Here is an 18,753-nt window from a genome sequence, read left to right on the forward strand (position 1 = left end):
TATTAATTTTAAATCCCTAAAAAAGAAGACCGTTGGATAAAGGAAGTTCATCATATATAACCGTGTACCACCAACACCTAAGTATCTTAAATTAATTTTTAAAAATAATATAAATTCATTTATATTAATTTAGAAATAAAAAAATTCTAAAAAATTGGAAAATTAATTTTCGAAAATAAAAAAAATTCAGGATTTTTTTATAAAAAAAAAACTTGGAGAATTACTTTTAATTTGGAAAGAAAAATCTGAACTTTTTCGAAATATATTTTCTAATAATTAGCCAAAATGGCTTTTTGTTAGAATCAACCAAAATCGTAAAATCTTAATAATTTCGTAAAAAAAATGATTTTTAAATTAATCTGAACTTTTTTCGAAAATAATAAAATTTTGAAAAAAAATAATCGTATTTCTGAAATAAAATTTTTGAAAAAATAATCTTAATTTTTTCTAAATTTGTATCGAGATTATTAAAAGTTAAAATATTTTCCAAAATTTTAATTTTGTAGAAAAAAATTTAAAAACTTTTTTTCGAAAAAAATCTGACATTTTTTTTAAACTTTTGAATTTTTGTATTTTGAAAATTAAATTCCTGAATTTTTTAAAATCTTTTTATTTTCGAAAAAAATATGAATTATAATTAACAAAAATCCATTTTGGCTAATTATTAGAAAATATATTTCGAAAAAGTTCAGATTTTTCTTTGCAAATTAAAAGTAATTTTCCAGATTTATTTTTTTAAAAAAAATTCCTGAATTTTTTTCAAAATTTTTAGATTTTTTTTATTTTCAAAAATTAATTTTCCAATTTTTTAGATTTTTTTTTCTTTCTAAATTAATATAAATGAATTTATATTATATTTAAAAATTAAATTTCAGATAGTTAGGTGTTGGTGGAACACGGTTAGATATGATGAACTTCCTTTATCCAACGGTCTTCGTTTTTAGGGATTTAAAATTAATAAAATATGACCTAATCGATGACGAAAACAAAATAAGGACTAAATTAAAAGATTTAATAGTTAATGGACAACATCGAAAGAGAGAGGTGATAGTCTGATAGAGGCTTCATCCACTAGGAGCCAGTGATGGAGTGCTCCTTTTTCTCCCTCAGCTTCTTGATTTCTTTTTTCTTTTATGATAACGTTTTTATGACATGATAACGCTAACACATTAACATGTTGGTTTTACCACCACAACTAACTACTACTTCGTTACCATTCAATTCAACCCGCGTTAAATATTTCCCTATCCACCGCCACCGCCACCATGTCATCTCTCAACCACCACCCTCCGCCACCTCATCCTTCTCATCCGCCAGACCAATAATAATCGACGACGGCCCCAACGACATTCTCTCCCTCCAAAGCCGCCGTTACGACTTCACTCCCCTCCTCAACTTCCTCTCCACCGATTCCACCACCACCGCCGCCGCCACCACAAACTCCCTCTCTCCAACCGAATTTCAACTCGCCGAATCCTACCGCGCCGTACCAGCTCCACTCTGGCACGCGCTTCTCAAATCTCTCTGCTCCTCTTCCTCCTCCATCAACCTAGCATACGCCGTCGTTTCATGGCTCCAGAAACACAACCTCTGTTTTTCCTACGAGCTTCTCTACTCAATTCTCATCCACGCGCTTGGACGAAACGAAAAGCTTTACGAAGCTTTTTTACTCTCTCAACGACAGGTTCTTACGCCGTTAACGTATAACGCTTTAATCGGTGCTTGTGCTCGTAACGGTGATTTAGAAAAAGCACTTAACCTAATGTCTAGAATGCGCCGTGACGGTTTTCAACCTGATTTCATTAATTATAGTTCAATTATCAAATCGTTAACTCGTTCTAATAGAATTGATTCTCCGATTCTTCAGAAGCTTTATGCTGAAATTGAATCCGATAAAATTGAAGCAGATGGTCATCTTTTGAATGATATCATACTCGGTTTTTCAAAAGCCGGTGATGCTACGCGTGCAATGCATTTTCTTGCTGTTGCTCAGGGTAAAGGTTTGAGTCCTAAATCAGGGACGCTTGCTGCAGTTATATTGGCGTTGGGAAATTCTGGTAGAACGATTGAGGCGGAGGCGTTGTTTGAAGAGATTAAGGAAAATGGTTTGGAACCAAGAACCAGGGCTTATAATGCATTGCTTAAAGGTTATGTGAAAACCGGTTCTCTTAAAGATGCAGAGTTTGTTGTTTCTGAAATGGAGAAGAGTGGTGTTTTGCCTGATGAACATACTTATAGTTTATTGGTTGATGCATATGCTCATGCTGGAAGATGGGAGAGTGCGAGGATTGTGTTGAAAGAAATGGAGGCAAGTAATTTGCAGCCAAATTCATTTATTTATAGTCGAATATTGGCCAGTTATAGGGATAAAGGGGAGTGGCAGAAATCGTTTCAGGTTTTGAAGGAGATGAAGATGAGTGGAGTGCAACCAGATAGACATTTTTATAATGTGATGATTGATACTTTTGGGAAGTATAATTGTCTTGATCATGCGATGGCAACATTTGAACGAATGTTGTCTGAGGGGATTAGGCCGGATACGGTTACTTGGAATACCTTGATAGATTGTCATTGTAAGTCTGGGCGACATTCTAGGGCGGAAGAATTGTTCGAGGAAATGCAGCAGAGCGGGTATTCGCCTTGTGTTATGACTTATAACATTATGATTAATTCTATGGGGGCACAAGAAAGATGGGAACGAGTGAATGATTTGTTGAGTAAAATGCAGAGTCAAGGATTGTTGCCCAATGCAGTTACCTATACAACTCTTGTTGATATATATGGCAAATCCGGAAGGTTTAATGATGCTATTGAGTGCCTTGAGGTCTTGAAATCTATGGGATTTAAGCCAACTTCGACCATGTATAATGCCCTAATCAATGCCTACGCACAAAGGGTATGTTATGTTCCATGTTATTATCTGAATTAGTATTAATGTATTATGCTTGAATTGAAAAACACGATTATGCATTAGCTACGGGACTAGGTAGAAAATGCACCATATTTGACGAGTGGATTGGTTAGTTGGTGATTTTGGTAATATTTTGCATTATTTTGGGCAGGGTCTGTCCGATCAAGCAGTAAATGCATTTAGGATGATGGCAGCTGAGGGTCTGACACCCAGTCTTTTAGCTCTCAATTCCTTAATCAATGCTTTTGGAGAAGATAGAAGAGATGCTGAAGCCTTTGCTGTATTGCAGTACATGAAAGAAAATGTACATTTTTTTATTGTTTTTTCCCTCTCTTTTCCCCCCGCTTTTATGGCCAAAGGTCTTATTTATATGTTATTTGTTCACGTACTACAGGGTGTCAAACCTGATGTAGTTACTTATACCACGCTCATGAAAGCTTTGATTCGTGTTGACAAGTTCCACAAGGTACGTAATATGCAGTCGATCTGATGTACATGTTTTCACAATCCTTCAGTCTTGCATACTATCAAAGGAATTTGTCAGGTTTTTAGCTCAAACGTTCTTGGAACACCTACTATGTATGATCTTTTTCTGTAGTTGTTGTCTATTTTGGTTTGCAGTGCCTAAGCCATGGTGACTCGCAGTAAACTAAATAATTTAGGAAAAATAACTATAACTTGTAAATTGATTTAGGTCCATTACTTTGCCATATTTTGTTATGTTAAGCACTGTCCACATTCAACATCTCTAATATAAGATAGATGCTAGTGTGATTATTCACAGAAGAAAAACAATTGAAACTTGGGTAAAATTTATTCTTTTTATTTGTTTCCTAGTGTCAATCAGCTTCATTGCAGTAACCGTGATTGTTTCAGGTTCCAGCAGTGTATGAAGAAATGGTTATGTCTGGATGCACTCCAGATAGAAAAGCTAGAGCAATGCTGCGTTCGGCTCTTAGATACGTGAAACAGACACTGAGATCATAAATTAGCAAGCACATGAATAAAGCTCATACAGAGTTGAATCTGATAAAAAAAGAAGAGTAGAATTTAGTCAACTGGTATACGTGGTTCTAATTCTAATGGTTAGTACTTGCTACCTCTCTGCTTACAATTGCATGCCAGGCTTTGGCTTTTGAAAGAGTAACATGTTCCCAGGAACTACATCCTAGTTTGCTTTTTGTGCCAAACTGTGAAATGGTCTTTTGTCTTCTTAATCTCCAAACGTACACACTTGGAAAAGATAAAGATGTATTTGTCTGTCAAATTATAACCCTAGGAATAGATAAAGATATAGTTGTATGTCAAAATATAAATTTGAAACTGCTTATCTGGGTGAAAACATGATAATGCCGTTGCTAATGCAATGATAATTGACTGTTTGATGATTTATTGGAACAATTCAAGAGCTTTTTATGTTTGTTTTAACATTTATTGCATTACTTATATGGAATATTTAAATTATGATTAACCTCAGCTAAAATAATGATACTATGATGACAGTTGTGGATTAGTATAGACGGTGCACAATGTATTTGTGGGGTTTGTCATCCTGGAAATGTATGCTCCAGCTGTTACAGAACACAAGTAATGAGGTTGTGGAAATCACATGGAACCCATCCCCCACCTCCCTACACAAAAATCATCCAGACACTATTGGCTTCCCCTAATGTTGTACTATCTATCAATCTTGGGGATTAATGTATTATATCTATAATTTTTTTTTTTGACAATGTATTGTATTTTTATTGTAAGTAAAGTTTATACGTTACAATGGTTATGTTTCTTGTTCATAAGTGGAATACATTAGAAAAAGGGTGCATTTTATATGCAGGGGCCGGGGTTTGAACCCCGGACACTTCACTTTTCCACAATTAAATTGTGTGAGCTCTAGCCACTAGGCTACTTGACAAAAAAAAAAAAAAAAGGGTGGTGGTTAATTTGTGCAAGTGTTTGAAAGAGTTTTGGAGGTGTATAATTGATTTTGATACATTTAAATGCTCTCTAGTATAATTAATTTTATCTCCAAAACTGATTTTAATATGAAGTTAGGAGTTTATAGCTTCCGACTCTAAACATGATTTTTACACCTAAATTTATTGTTCAATTTACTTTTACATGAATATATTGAAACATACCTTTTCTTATTCAACTCCCGTATAGCTAAAATCAATTTTACAAAATCAATAAGTTCATAGCCATCGGTTCTTATCACTGTAAACCAAACATCCATTTAATATATTCATAATTCATCTCAATAAGTTTCATTTGATAGCTTAGATCAAAGCTATCATAATATACTTAAGCTTACAGAAAAAGTTATGTTATAGTTTATATAAAAACAATATGAAAAAATTGTGTCAAAAGAAATAAAAACAACATAAAATAGTTTATATACAAGCACTTAGTTGCAATTTTGTTTTGGACAAGCACTTGCATGCAATTTAATTAAGTTGTTTATACAATGAACTTTGTACAATCTACTTAGATGAATATATGTATGATGTATCTATTTTATGAACGAAAAATGATATTTCTACAACTATTTTTTACTCTCATTGTGTTCTTACCCTTTCTCTTCCTCTTTATCTCTGTTGTTTTTTATCTCTACGAAGAGAGAAGAAGATTGTCCCAAAAGTTGTCACAAAATGGGTTTACATATATCAATTCATATCATTACTCTTTATACTCTTGTCGTCAGGTTAATGCATCATTTGCGCCACTGGCATAGCCACACCACACCCATAACATGAGGATAGGCGGCTCAGTTTTTCTTTTAAAACACAACAACTGACCATTCCCCAAGTTGGGCACAATAAAGAATCAGAATATATATATAGCCTGTGAAGAAATGTGCGATACAGAGTCATACGGACAATAATTTAACTTGCAACTTTTTCTCAAAATTGGATATACAATTACTGTTATGACCTAATTTTAAAGGGGCATAGCCGAAACAATTGGTCTACTCTTAGTTTTTGAAATTCTAGAACAGAACATGCACAGCAGTAAAACTGAAGATAGTAAAAAGAGCCTATAATATGTTCTAATTTCTTGCATTCCAAGCTCAAGTACCTCCATCTTTTTTCCATATCTATTTCTCCTCTCCATCAAATACCCATCTAGATATTCATCTATTGATACTAACTTATCCAACTTAAAGACAGACGCTTTTGATTGGATCTCACCAAGCTGGTGTGGTACCAATTTAAAAATTGTAAAGAAAGCTGCAGACCAGTCATTGAGAACCGTCTGAAAAAGATAATGTCAAATGTTAGGATCATCATTGTTCTACTGTCTCTAAATGTCCTCCCCCTCTCTTTAATTGAAAGTTAAAAAAAGCAAAAAAAAATTATCAAGAAATCAATTGAAATGAATATATAATAGCTCTCAAATAAACTTGGAAGGAATGAAGTGATAATTGCTGAGAAGTTATCAAGTAACATACATCGTAGCTAGCAAGGTCAGTGGGATTAAACATTTTAAAACAGTCTCTTGATGAAGCTGTTCCATCACCATATATCTGTCAGTCAATACAAGACGTTAGGACACCACATCAAATTTGATAGTACAAAATAGGAAGAGGTCCAGCAGATATACATACCTCAAAGGTGAAGGCCAAGGGAACCCTCACAACGTCATACATGAAATCAGTTGCTGTCCCGTGCGCAAAATACCTGGATAGGCATGTCTTATTTGAGGAAGGATTGACATATAGACAGCAATATGAAGGCATTTGTCTGCCTCAAGACTAGTAAATATTGAGCACAGAAACAGATCATGTATAATGTACTTTAAAATTTGCAATTTTTATTCTAACACTTTTGGCACCTAAAAAATAGGACAGTCAACCACTTGCAACTTCCAATTTTAAAAAGCAATAGCATATCTGAGCCCTTAAAATGTCAATTCACACACAGCTTGCAAACAAATAAGCTAAGGTCATCACAGGTTTACTGTGTTTTGAGAATGAGTATCTCCCCTTCTTACATGCACTTTGATTACGTTCCATATCTTGCAGTGCATTCAAAATAAATAAAATCAGACCAACTGTTCATTTTTTTAGCACTAAAGATAGAAATAACAACAAAAAAACAAATATATAAACCCCAAATATTTGGCCTAGTAAGAAATGTGTATCAGTCCTCTCATCAGATTCAAATAAAAATCAACTAACCCTACGGAACCACCTCCAGACCCAATTACGCAACGCTTTTGGCAATGAAGCTGCTTTACTTCTTCAAGCAACAACTTCATCCGTTGCAATGGCAATCCCTCAGGTGTTGTATTTTTGTGATCATATGGCATAAAAAGAGCCTGCAGAGGGATTGGAAAAGAGACAGTAATATTTGTCATGCAAATTCATATGATGGTTCCAAAGCATCTTTACCAAATTACATGAATTATCAAATTGGATACTGAAGAATGAAAAGAAGAACAGTAATATAAAAATATATATAATCGGTACAAAAGTGTCTTAACTAAGTACACATGCACATAAAAGTAAACATACTGTCAAATAATGTAAAAGCAGCAAGAATAACAACAACTAAAACAATAGAAGTAATACTACACAGTAAGAGCCATGAACAGAACCACAAATTTTGGGTAATGGGGTCGAGAAAATATAACTTGGTTCACATAAGAAAATAAAGCACGATAAAGGGGTTAACGACAAAACAAGGCTTTAATGACAATCTAACAATTGCAGTATTAATTTTTTTTAAAAATTGAGTAGGGTTATGTGCCTCCGTATTGCCAAATGTCGACTCCATCCCTGGCATGAGTCAAGTACTGTAATGTGAATAATGTATGCCTATCCTAATATTTACACCTGATACTTCCTCTGTTCCTGAAAGAGATTATCAAAAATTTCTATCACATCTTTCTTTCAGCTGCATAACAGTGTGACAATCTTGGAGGAGTCTAAAGCATAACTTTGATTTCAAGAAAAATGTTTGCTAAAGAAGGACAGTACAAGAGTAATAGTAGCGTGGTTTGTTAGGTAAAGGGTTAAATGTGAAGCTTGTGTTACCAGTGAAACATAAAAATTAGAAAATAAAAACACAGAATCAGGACAAATGGATTCCAGTAGCCAATTTTTGAATGAGAGACTAGTTTTGCATCCCTACAAGCTACTTGACTATGTTGTCTTAAACAGGGTCAGCAGAATTCATAATGCCAGTTTTTGTGGTATTTTTCAACATAATATTGGGAAACATGCTGTTTTTTAAGTTTAACAAAAACAAAGTAGAAATTAGGATTAGGATTAGCATCCTGTAAGGAAATATCATTGAAAAAGTTGAAACAGGTAAATAGATTCTACGAGATTATCTATTAATTATGTCAGCAATTCAGTTAAAAATTCTAACTCCTGCTTGGGTTATATAATGTGCACGTCTGTAATTATAGCACAGAAATAGATAAGAAACATAAGGGGACAATCATTTGATTTTTAAAAAGGGTGAAAAATTAACTAAGCATACCTCCATTCCAGAGTGCACATTGACCCATATATGTGGTTCAAAAGATACTGCCAGTTTCCTCATTATTTGACTTTCAGGCTCGCTAAATGGGGCAGTTCCTGGATTCTCCTCATATGGATCATAATCCTATTGTTTTGAGCAATAATAAAAATAAATAAAAAGCTTAAAAAAATATTAAACAATTTGACATTTTGCTGGAAAAGAAAGAGATATCTGCATAGATTGACAGACAGATAACAAGAAGAATGAGAAATGTAATCTAGCTATCTCAATTCTCAAACTAAAAGGTGCAAGAGGACAAAGGACACATCAAAAGCACCATTAATTAATAAAATTTACAGTATCAACAGAGAGATTGAAGACATGTAACAAACCTTTTCCTTTTTGCCCCAATCTACACTCCAATTCCGGTTGAGATCAACTCCTCTGCCTGCCACATAATATAAACTTCAGGCATTTCAAAATTAGTAACTATTGAACTAAATATCATACAGGAGAAATACGATACAATACCATTTCTTCTCTCACAGAGATCTCCAGCCTCAACAAGTTTGCGGCCATTAAGGTTTTCCATTGGAACCACCTATATATAATTAGACAACAACATTATGGAGATACCAATGTCTCCTGTTAATTCTATCAATACACCACAAATGCACATAATTCTCATAAATATTTTTTCTTACGTTTATTAAAAGTACTATCTAAGTCTTAAACTTCAATATACACCCAAAATCAAATGTGGAACGATTGGGACATGGTTGTAATACTTCACATATATGATTATGGAACTTCAATTGCATCTTGATAGTCAAACAGAAAGCTTCAATTACCACATACATGATTATCATGATTATCACATACATAAAGCAGAAATTTCAATTACCTTTATTACAACCTTGTCAAGTATACTGTTTAAGGAAGCTTGATCCATGCCAGGTAGAAGTTTTTCTTCACTAAGAATAGACAAAATCCTTAAAGCAAGTTCTGAGGTAATCAGCTCCCTTCCGTGCTGTCCAAAACTCTGGAAGACAAGGAATCATCTGTCAAAAAAACCAGAATAACCAATTTGAGAAAACTATCCACTACATACCAAATTACAGCTTCGTAAAAGATCACCATACTGTAACTACAACTTCTACCCTTGTGGAGATTGACATACAGTTATTGGCGACAATAAACAATTTGTGAAACAAAAGTTTGTTAATAAAAACAATAGCAATAAATCTTACAAGAAGGATCCGAAGCTTTGGCTTCTCGGGGCTATCTCTCTTTCCCTTGCAATAAGTAACCACCGCAATCTCAGCACCGTAGCCTTTGTTTCCAGCTTTAACTGTCTCCATCTGTGTTGAAACATCGAAAATAAGAACTACATATGTATACTCAAATAGCAAGACACACAGAAAAGGTGACTCACACTGAATTTATTCGGGTGACGATGTACCAAGGCCTTGATCTCATGCATCAAACTCCCACTGCAGAATTCCACAACAACAAACAATTAGAATATGAAAACATTGAAGAAAGCGTGAGATTTAAGAAAATTAAGTAAGTTGCACAGACGCAATTAATTAACTATTGATTCCAACACAAGGATTAAATTATCGATTCATTGAACAAAATCGTAAGTAGTAACTGAAATTTAATGATAACTAAAAACGTGATCTGAACTGCGAAAGCAAAACAGAAAAATATAAGATATGAATTTACAGGATTAAATTACGAAATTAAAGAAAGAATAGAAATGAAGTGAAATGAAAAATTAGAAATGAATTAAGGAGTGAAAAGGTAGATGAGAGAGTGAAACCTGGAATGATAGAGATCGTAGTTGATTGGCGTAACAGTGAGATTGTTGTTAGATTCGGCATGAACAAAGAGGAAGAGATCTTGTGAAGAAGAGAGTAAGAAGTAGAAGAATAGAATCAAAGAAAGAGAGAGAAGATCAGCCATGGCAAGCCAAGATCCACTGTATCATTTCATATTCATTATTTATGCTAAATTTAAATGTTGATTAATACTATGCTATGCTATTGTTTATTAATCTTCCCCGTCCACATCGTCACTCAGATTATTTTTTCATTGGCAAATTCGTCAACGCCGATTGCTTTTTTCCTTCCCACGTTCAACGGTGTCGATGGAACGCGATTAACCAACCGTCCTTACTTTTTATTTTTTTATTTTATCAAATCAATGTTTTTTACTCAAAAGCATAATTATTTTTATAGTTTTTGTTTTGTTTTTTACGGGAATCATAATTTTTTTTATAGTTGTTTTTTAATGACAAATATATTAATAATTTTAGCGCCAAATGATCTGTCCGGTGAAAACGGATGAAGGAAATGATAATGGTGCAATGCTCCGGTGCAGTGGCGACGAAGTCTTCATGAGGGAACAAATGGTGCTTGAAGGCACGTTAGCCTTCCAACACTTGAGTGAGTGTAGGAAACGAGATTGAATGTGGAAAAATGAGTCGTACTTTGAGGGTGACACGAAGTCACCGTAACATAGGGTAAGGTGGCGCTAACTACTCCTGTGAAATGTGATGCTTCATCAGGGCCTTGGAAGTCACATGTACAGCGTATGATGCATGGTGGCGTGCTTCAGTAAGGTGGAGCGCACCAACACTAGTGTGCTCACTCGGACGATGCGCCTTGATCTCAAGGACTTTCTGAACACGTGTCATCATAGGATTGACAGTTCAAAACGAATTTCAACCGTAACAAATTTTCTTATTAAAAAAAAACACCATAACAATTTTTCAAGTCACTCTTTAAAAAAATAAAAATTCAAGTCACAAATATAATTAGTTATGATCTTTCTTAGGGATAGTTGTGATTTATTGATAATGCAAAACATGTTATATTGACATCGAAATCCAATTTTAATTTTATATAAATTTAATTTGTATAATAATGTAAAATATTGCATATATACATCAAATTAAATCAATCTAAAATACCACTTTTTAAATTAATTTAAAAAATAAATCCACAAATACCTCCTTGATATAATTTGATTGTACAAATTTATAAAAAAAAAAATTACTACATGCGTAGAAATAATCTCACATTATATTTGTTTTAAAAAAAAAATCTCACATTATATTTGTGCGTGCGTGACTTAATTTCAAATGGGCGTATCTAGCTGGAAAAGATAAGAATGGAGACAAAAGCCGAATATTGTAGGGAAATCCGATGATAATAATGAGAAAAAACCACTTTTTGAAATCCACAACATCAGCCGTTGGATTCAAAATATGACCGTTATAGACGCTCTCTTCTATATCTGCCTCTGACTCAAACCTTCGCTGCTCTTTGCCACAATCAAATAAAAACCCACACCGCATTTTCAGTCACTCATCGCAGCAATGTACTATTCATCATCAACCATGAAATCTCACCTTCGGCCACCGCGTCCGATCCCTAAGTCTCCGATGCGTCTTCGAACTCGAACTGTTCTCGACTCTCCCTCTCTTCAAACTCCACCAGGTTCTTATTTCTAATTAATTCTTCTACTTTAATTTCTCTATTTTATATTTTTAATTTTTCTATTGACATTTTTTTTGTTTGTGGATTTGAAAATTGAAACAGGTTCTTTAACCAAGTCTCGGAAACTGGTTCAATCTCCAGAACTACGACCTGAATACCGCACAATTGCTTCTGAATTTAGGGCTTTATCCAGGATGGTTCGTGACGAATTCGGAAAACCAGATCCGGAAGAAATTGCTGGTACCAATTCTTGTAACCCTAAATCTGGTGTTCTGTTTCAGAGAGGAAAATTCTATGATGAGTATTCTGCAAGAAGGAACGAGAGGTTGAAGAGAAAGAAAGGAGTCACTGTGGATGAAATTAATACTACTAGTATTAAGCAACCTAAGGTGAATAATCATCATAATGTTCTTGGTGTTACTGTTGAATCTGGAAAAAAGAATACTGCAAGAAAGCTTGGAAGTTTGAGAAAATCTGTTTCTGCTGCTTATTCTGCCGAGGTTAGTGAAACTCCAAGGTACATGCTTAGAAGCATGACTAAGGAGAATAAGAAACCTCCTCTAGCTGGTTCAAGATTTGATAAATCTGTTACTGTTGGTGAGAAGAAAGTTGGAGCATCGAGAAGAGTAGGAAAAATTTCGTACTATTAGGGTTTGATTTAATTATAATGAGAACTTGATTTAATATGATGTATGGGTTGAATCTTGTTCTCTGTTATTTATTCTGTTACTTTTTACCTAATGGAAATTGATACATTTTTCTTGTGTCCCATTTGATTTATTCATTATATATTGTTTGGGAATTATAGTTATCAATTTTTTGATTGTGATTTGCTCGGTATTAAGCCACTCAAAGTTGGATCGAGATCCACTGTCTTTGGGCCAATCTTTGGGCCAATCATGCATGTTTGATCAATGACATGAACCAATTCATGCCCGCTCGTTCAATACTAGGGTTGAATTTTGATATTGTTATGCCAAATTGTAACCGAATCGATATTGTGTTGGTTGCAAAGTAGTGACATTGCCTTAGGTATTTATCAGATGCTTGCAAAGTGGGAAATGCAAGGATATGAAACAATTGAATGAATATGGAGGATTGGCAAAACTCTTGAAAGGTTTTCCAACTCAAGATGCTTGGTTTTTGAGTGGCAAACGGCAAACATGGAGATGCAAGGTTTGTTTTGTCCCTTGTAGTAATTGCAATGGTAGCAGACTAACAGGAAATTGCTTGAGGAAGAACAAGGAAAATTGAAAAGGTGTCTCCATTGTACTAATGAAAATGGATTGATAAAATGCTCCATTTGCTATTCATGATTCAGTGATAAAAAATACTGATTTCATGATAAATTGGCTGCTACTATGAATGAATATGCATATTTCAATGACTTCTTTGAATATTAGACATTTCAGTTGGTATTAATTTTTTTATGTCATGCTTTATTATTATGATTCATGGCCAAATTAACATCACAAAAATAAAACTAACACATGCTTCATTGGTAATTTCAAGTGTCTGAAACATTGAAGAAATATATTGTCTCGAATGAATTTTACTAGTGTAGGTATGTTCAATTTGTTATGCTGCATAATTTTGATCATATCTATTTAGCAGTTTAGAATGAATCATTTAAGTAAGTGGACTTGGATGATTGTTATGGAACGAAGACACTCGTTTCATTGTTAAAAACTTAATTTAAAAGAGGCTCTTTATATACATCATATCCTAACACTACTTTACAAGTTTTCTGCAAGTCTTGAATCCTAAATATCTGTTGCGAATTCGATGAAAAATCACACCAATAACAAACTTGATGTATGGAGCAAGGGATAGTCAAGCAACCAAAACCAAGTGTATGAAACAATTATAAACACAAGCCAAAAGTAGAAAACAACAGCGAGAGAAAAGAAGAGAGAACACAAAAGAATTTGTTGACCCAGTTCAGTCAAAATTGACCTAGTCTGGGGGAGAGAGCAGCCCTCCGTTTCACTACATGATGAGTAACTTTACAAAAGAGATATCAATGGGTTACAAGAATAAGTCTCCCGCCTAATTCTACCCAAAGTCCCAATCTCTTCCCGTAACCAAGAGACTCAATCCTAATAGTGTTTCCCAAGGTAAATCAACCCTCAAACCCTGGTGTTTGTTCCCAAGAGACAAATTCTATACAAACCCTAGTTTTGTTGTTGTCATCCTAAACCCTTGTTTCAGCCCCCTCTATCTTAAGGTTTACTCTGATTCAAGGTCTATATTTATAGTAAAAGTATAACTCATAAATTTGGAACGAATACCACACTCAAGATACGTTTTTTTTTCTCCTTCAGTGAAAGAATATTTGCATCAAAAATATAATATTCCCTTTCAAAATATATTTGCATCAAATCGTTCTTCATACGGTACAAAAATATATTTATTGTCCATAAATATATTTTCAGCACAAAATATATTTGAAACAAATCTTTTATATTTTTAGCAACAATATTCTCCATCCCTCAAATTTTGAGTCATACTACAACATTCTTCGCCTTGACTCTAAATTAGTGATAATGTCAATTTAACATCAACCACCATGCTGCTCTTTCCCTTGCTTCCCACTATACCAAGTAGCTTCACAAGTTTACACCCTAACCTCTTCAACCATCGGAATGCCTTTCGCCCTTTTGAAGATCCTTGTGTCCAAACTACTCAAGGCATTTAAGGTAGTTCCACAAGTGCACACCTCAGCCATCGGAATGTCTTCCGCCTTCTCGAAGATCCTTATAGTCCAACTACGCTAGGAATTTCAGGTAGTTCTACAAGACTATACCATACTTCTTCAACACAGGACATCTCCTGCTTCCTTGAAGATCTACTTGTGCCCAATCACCCTTGGCTTTTAGAGTAATCCACAAGTATACACCTTAACCCCTTCAGCCCTCAGAATGTCTTCCGCCTTCTCGAAGGTCCTTGCAGTCTAACTACGCTAGGTATTTTAGGTAGTTCCACAAGCATTAACCATAACCTCTTCAACACAGGACATCTCCCGCTTCCTTGAAGATTACCTTGCATCCAATCACCGTTGGCCTTTTTTTAGGATAATCCCGCAAGTCGTGCTATACATTCTTCAACCTCCGGAATGTCTTCCATCTTCATGAAGAAATCCCTTGCTCACCATAGAGCATAGCACCCAAGGTCCTCCATAGCCGTACCATTACCGGTGTGTTCAACTCCACCTCACGCTGAGCGTACTCTAACTCAACTAGCAAATGCGTACATCTCACTATGTCTTCCACCTTGAAACTCCACCTCAACAGGTAGATCATGAGTATTTTTGCCTCCGCCTCTCCAGACTGATCATGAGTATTCTTACCACCGCCTCTCCAGGCTGATGTCGAGTGTTTAACGTCTCTCCAGACGACCACCGCTCCACTAGGCATCAATCCCAAGGTGAGACACATCACCTTCTTCATCCTTCAAACAACACCACACCATCAGAGCACTCGCATCCTCAAGACGCAACTTAATGTTCTCCAAATCACCAATGATTTTGTTGAACTCCACAAGTAGCTCCATGATAGCCTTTGACTTTACCATCTTGAATGAGTAAAGTTGTTGCTTTAGGACTTTCCGATGAGCCAAAGACTTTGTCATATACAAATATTCGAACTTTGACCACATCGATGCCGCAGTTGTTTCCTTTGTTGCTTCTCTCGAAAATTTATACCCGAGGCACAAGACAATGACACTCCTGGCCTTGTCCACCATCTCGGTCTTCTCCGCACGTGACCGGTAACGAACCTTCACCCTTCAAAGCTTTCTCACACTTCTGCTGTATTAACACCGCTTCCATCTTTACCTTCCATAACCCAAAATCGTTATCTCCGGTAAACTTCTCAATATCCCACTTCGAATCCATGGTACTTGATTATCCTTTGACCTTTGCCCCACGGTGGGCGACAATTGTTGCGAAATCGATGAAAAATCACACTAATAACAAACTTGATGTGTGGAGCAAGGGATAGTCAAGCAACCAAAACAAAGTGTATGAAACAATTATAAACACAAGCCAAAAGTAGAAAACAACAGCGAGAGAAAAGAAGAGAGAACACAAAAGAATTTGTTGACCCAGTTCGGTCCAAATTGACCTAGTCTGGGGGAGAGAGCAGCCCTCCGTTTCACTATATGATGAGTAACTTTACAAAAGAGATATCAATGGGTTACAAGAATAAGTCTCCCGCCTAATTCTACCCAAAATCCCAATCTCTTCCCGTAACCAAGAGACTCAATCCTAATAGTGTTTCCCAAGGTGAATCAACCCTCAAACCCTAGTGTTTGTTCCCAAGAGACAAACTCTATACAAACCCTAGTTTTGTTGTTGTCATTCTAAACCTTTGTTTCAGCCCCCTCCATCTCAAGGTTTAATCTGATTCAAGGTCTATATTTATAGTAAAAGTATAACTCATAAATTTGAAACGAATACCACACTGAAGATACGTTTTTTTTTCTCCTTCAATGAAAGAATATTTGCATCAAAAATATAATATTCCCTTTCAAAATATATTTGCATCAAATCGTTCTTCATACGGTATAAAAATATATTTATTGTCCATAAATATATGTTCAACACAAAATATATTTGAAACAAATCTTTTATATTTTTAGCAACAATATTCTCCATCCATCAAATTTTGAGTCATACTATAACAATATCAAACTCTGTAGAATGGTGTTGATGTCTCTTAATATCTCCTTCTCATGGTGCTCTCTAATTTATGTCTACGAAATCTTGCAGAGTATAGTCGATGCCTCTTCAATCAGCTCGGGTGTCCATTTCTTATTCTAGCTACCGAGTGTTGTAAGGCTCCTCAAGCAACCAATTGTAAGAGAAAGAGTTCAAGCCTACAACTCATTGCGTCCATTTTAGAATGTCCTAATACTACTTTACAACGTCAAATACATCTAGCACAAAAACACACCCCCAAACAACACAAAATACTGTAGCCAACTACTTAACATAGAACCATTTCCGATGGCAAAATACATCTAGCAAAAAGGTTCCCTGTTGATCCAAAGCACCTTCATAAGAAGCATGACTTCTTGTATATCTCTTACAAATACAACTTGAGTGTTCCTTTAAATAAAGCTCCAAAACCACCCACTAAAATATGAACCAAACTGGAGGTTATCCATTCTTTACACTTTGTTTTCTTTTTCACACGATCAACTTACACTCCAACAATACAAACCTGTCACACAGTTTCATATGATCCCACAGCACGATAAGTGTACATGAAACTTAATAGTAAAAGACTAGTTATCAAATAAAATGTGTGGAGAATGATGCACTCCAGCCAATAAAATCAGCTCCCACTTCAGCCAACTCCTTTGTATACTTATACCTGATGTTAAACATGAAAACTATTCTTATGTCATGTAAAAAACTTAATTTCCTTTTAGTAAAATGATTAAGGGTATACTCGCTTTTAATATCTGTTTCACTGACAATGTTTTTTTAGGATAAAAAACCTCAGTATGTACACCTTAATCAAGAATCCTCAATCTATTCATGCAAGATGAATGACTTGAATGTATCTACCCATTGGATGCATCTACTCATTGGAATTCGAGTTTTGATTCGTCATGTGAGGGACAAACCTCCCTTCGATGATCATATTAACTTAATATAGAATCCTTGCACTCAGACCTTCAATGTATTCATATCTATTTAACCAGATGACATATTTTAATCTATGTTCTTTATATCCATCAATCTGTGAAGGAATTTATAACAAAATATATAACTGATCCCAATTTCTTTTAAACATTTTATAAGTATAAAATTTTCCTGTCATTTAACATTGACTAATCTTCTTTGAAGAGCCTGCTAGGCACAAAAGATAGATTCTCTCCTCCCAAAAAAATGTGGGTTCCCCTCCCAATTAAATTTTCTCAATATGCAAGAGTTGGGGATCAAGCCCTTGACCTCTTACGGAAAAAATGACGACCCATTTAGACCAATCAATTACGATAAAGTGATCCAATTATATGACAATTGTGTGTTTGTTGAGAAATAATAAATATCTACGAGAAGAGAACATATAAGTTTGACAAATTGATTTTTTGTTGTAATTCTCTAAATTGTTTTGCAAGGACAACGGTCCGAACTAATTAAATATTTTAATAAAATATTTTTACAGCAAATATGATTAAAAAAAAGTTTGTGAAAGTAAGGATGTGGCTGTAATGCTTTGGTGTCTGTGGCGTCGTCGGAATGGCAAAGTATGGGACAGTGATTTAAAGCCAATCAACATAGCGATACAGCTTGCTCGCGAGGCGCTTTTCCAATGGCAAGAAGTTAGGAACAGATCTGCTGAACCTGTGCAAAATCAGTAGCAGCAAGTAGCAATTTGGCAGCCACCAGATGAGGAGTTTGTTAAATGCAACGTGGATGCAGCCATGTTCGAGGAGCAAAACTGTTTTGGGATAGGTATGTGCATTCGGAATCATCGAGGTCTGTTCGTAAAGGCAGCTACAACCTGGTATGAAGGCAAACCTCTCCCACGAGAAGTGGAAGCAGTTGGATTGCGTGATGCCATCTCTTGGCTTGGCAGATTAGGACTGTCGAAGGTGCTTATAGAACTGGATTGCAAACTAGTGTTTGATAGCATTTTTGATAGGAATAGCAGCAATCAAGCGGAGTTTGGTAGTCTCATATCTGAATGCCGGTCGCTTTTAAAACATTATCCAAACTTTAAGATGAGTTTTGTTAGAAGACAAGCTAATTTTGTCGCTCATACGTTAGCTAGGGCGTCTAGATTGAATGCTCGTCACCAAGAGTTTGTTTTGATTCCATCTTGTATTGAAACTATTGTGAGAAATGAAATAACAT

General features: G+C 35.1%; 3 protein-coding genes across 3 annotated transcripts; 2 read left to right on the forward strand and 1 right to left on the reverse strand.

Annotated features, from left to right (window-relative positions):
• The first annotated feature begins 1,038 nt into the window (after positions 1-1,038).
• On the forward strand, positions 1,039-4,738 carry LOC25490300 (pentatricopeptide repeat-containing protein At5g42310, chloroplastic). Its single transcript, XM_013606811.3, has 5 exons — positions 1,039-2,896; positions 3,063-3,215; positions 3,306-3,377; positions 3,788-3,996; positions 4,415-4,738. Exons 1-4 carry the CDS (start codon positions 1,175-1,177, stop codon positions 3,896-3,898), a joined length of 2,058 nt encoding a protein of 685 aa, XP_013462265.1. The 5' UTR covers positions 1,039-1,174; the 3' UTR covers positions 3,899-3,996; positions 4,415-4,738.
• Positions 4,739-5,717: 979 nt separating this feature from the next.
• LOC25490302 (carboxypeptidase A6) lies at positions 5,718-10,469 on the reverse strand. Its single transcript, XM_013606813.3, has 11 exons — positions 10,205-10,469; positions 9,815-9,872; positions 9,630-9,740; positions 9,284-9,421; positions 8,911-8,980; positions 8,772-8,827; positions 8,398-8,523; positions 7,089-7,228; positions 6,516-6,588; positions 6,360-6,434; positions 5,718-6,163 (listed from the first exon to the last, which is right to left on the reverse strand). Exons 1-11 carry the CDS (start codon positions 10,345-10,347, stop codon positions 5,849-5,851), a joined length of 1,305 nt encoding a protein of 434 aa, XP_013462267.1. The 5' UTR covers positions 10,348-10,469; the 3' UTR covers positions 5,718-5,848.
• A 1,101-nt stretch (positions 10,470-11,570) lies between these two features.
• On the forward strand, positions 11,571-12,665 carry LOC25490303 (uncharacterized). The gene is made up of 2 exons (XM_013606817.3): positions 11,571-11,885; positions 11,988-12,665. The coding sequence occupies exons 1-2, from the start codon at positions 11,765-11,767 to the stop codon at positions 12,533-12,535; spliced, it is 669 nt and encodes a 222-aa protein (XP_013462271.1). The 5' UTR covers positions 11,571-11,764; the 3' UTR covers positions 12,536-12,665.
• Positions 12,666-18,753: the final 6,088 nt, after the last annotated feature.

Source organism: Medicago truncatula, chromosome 3 (genome assembly GCF_003473485.1).
Source record: "Medicago truncatula cultivar Jemalong A17 chromosome 3, MtrunA17r5.0-ANR, whole genome shotgun sequence".
In the NCBI taxonomy this organism is placed as follows: Eukaryota; Viridiplantae; Streptophyta; class Magnoliopsida; order Fabales; family Fabaceae; genus Medicago; species Medicago truncatula.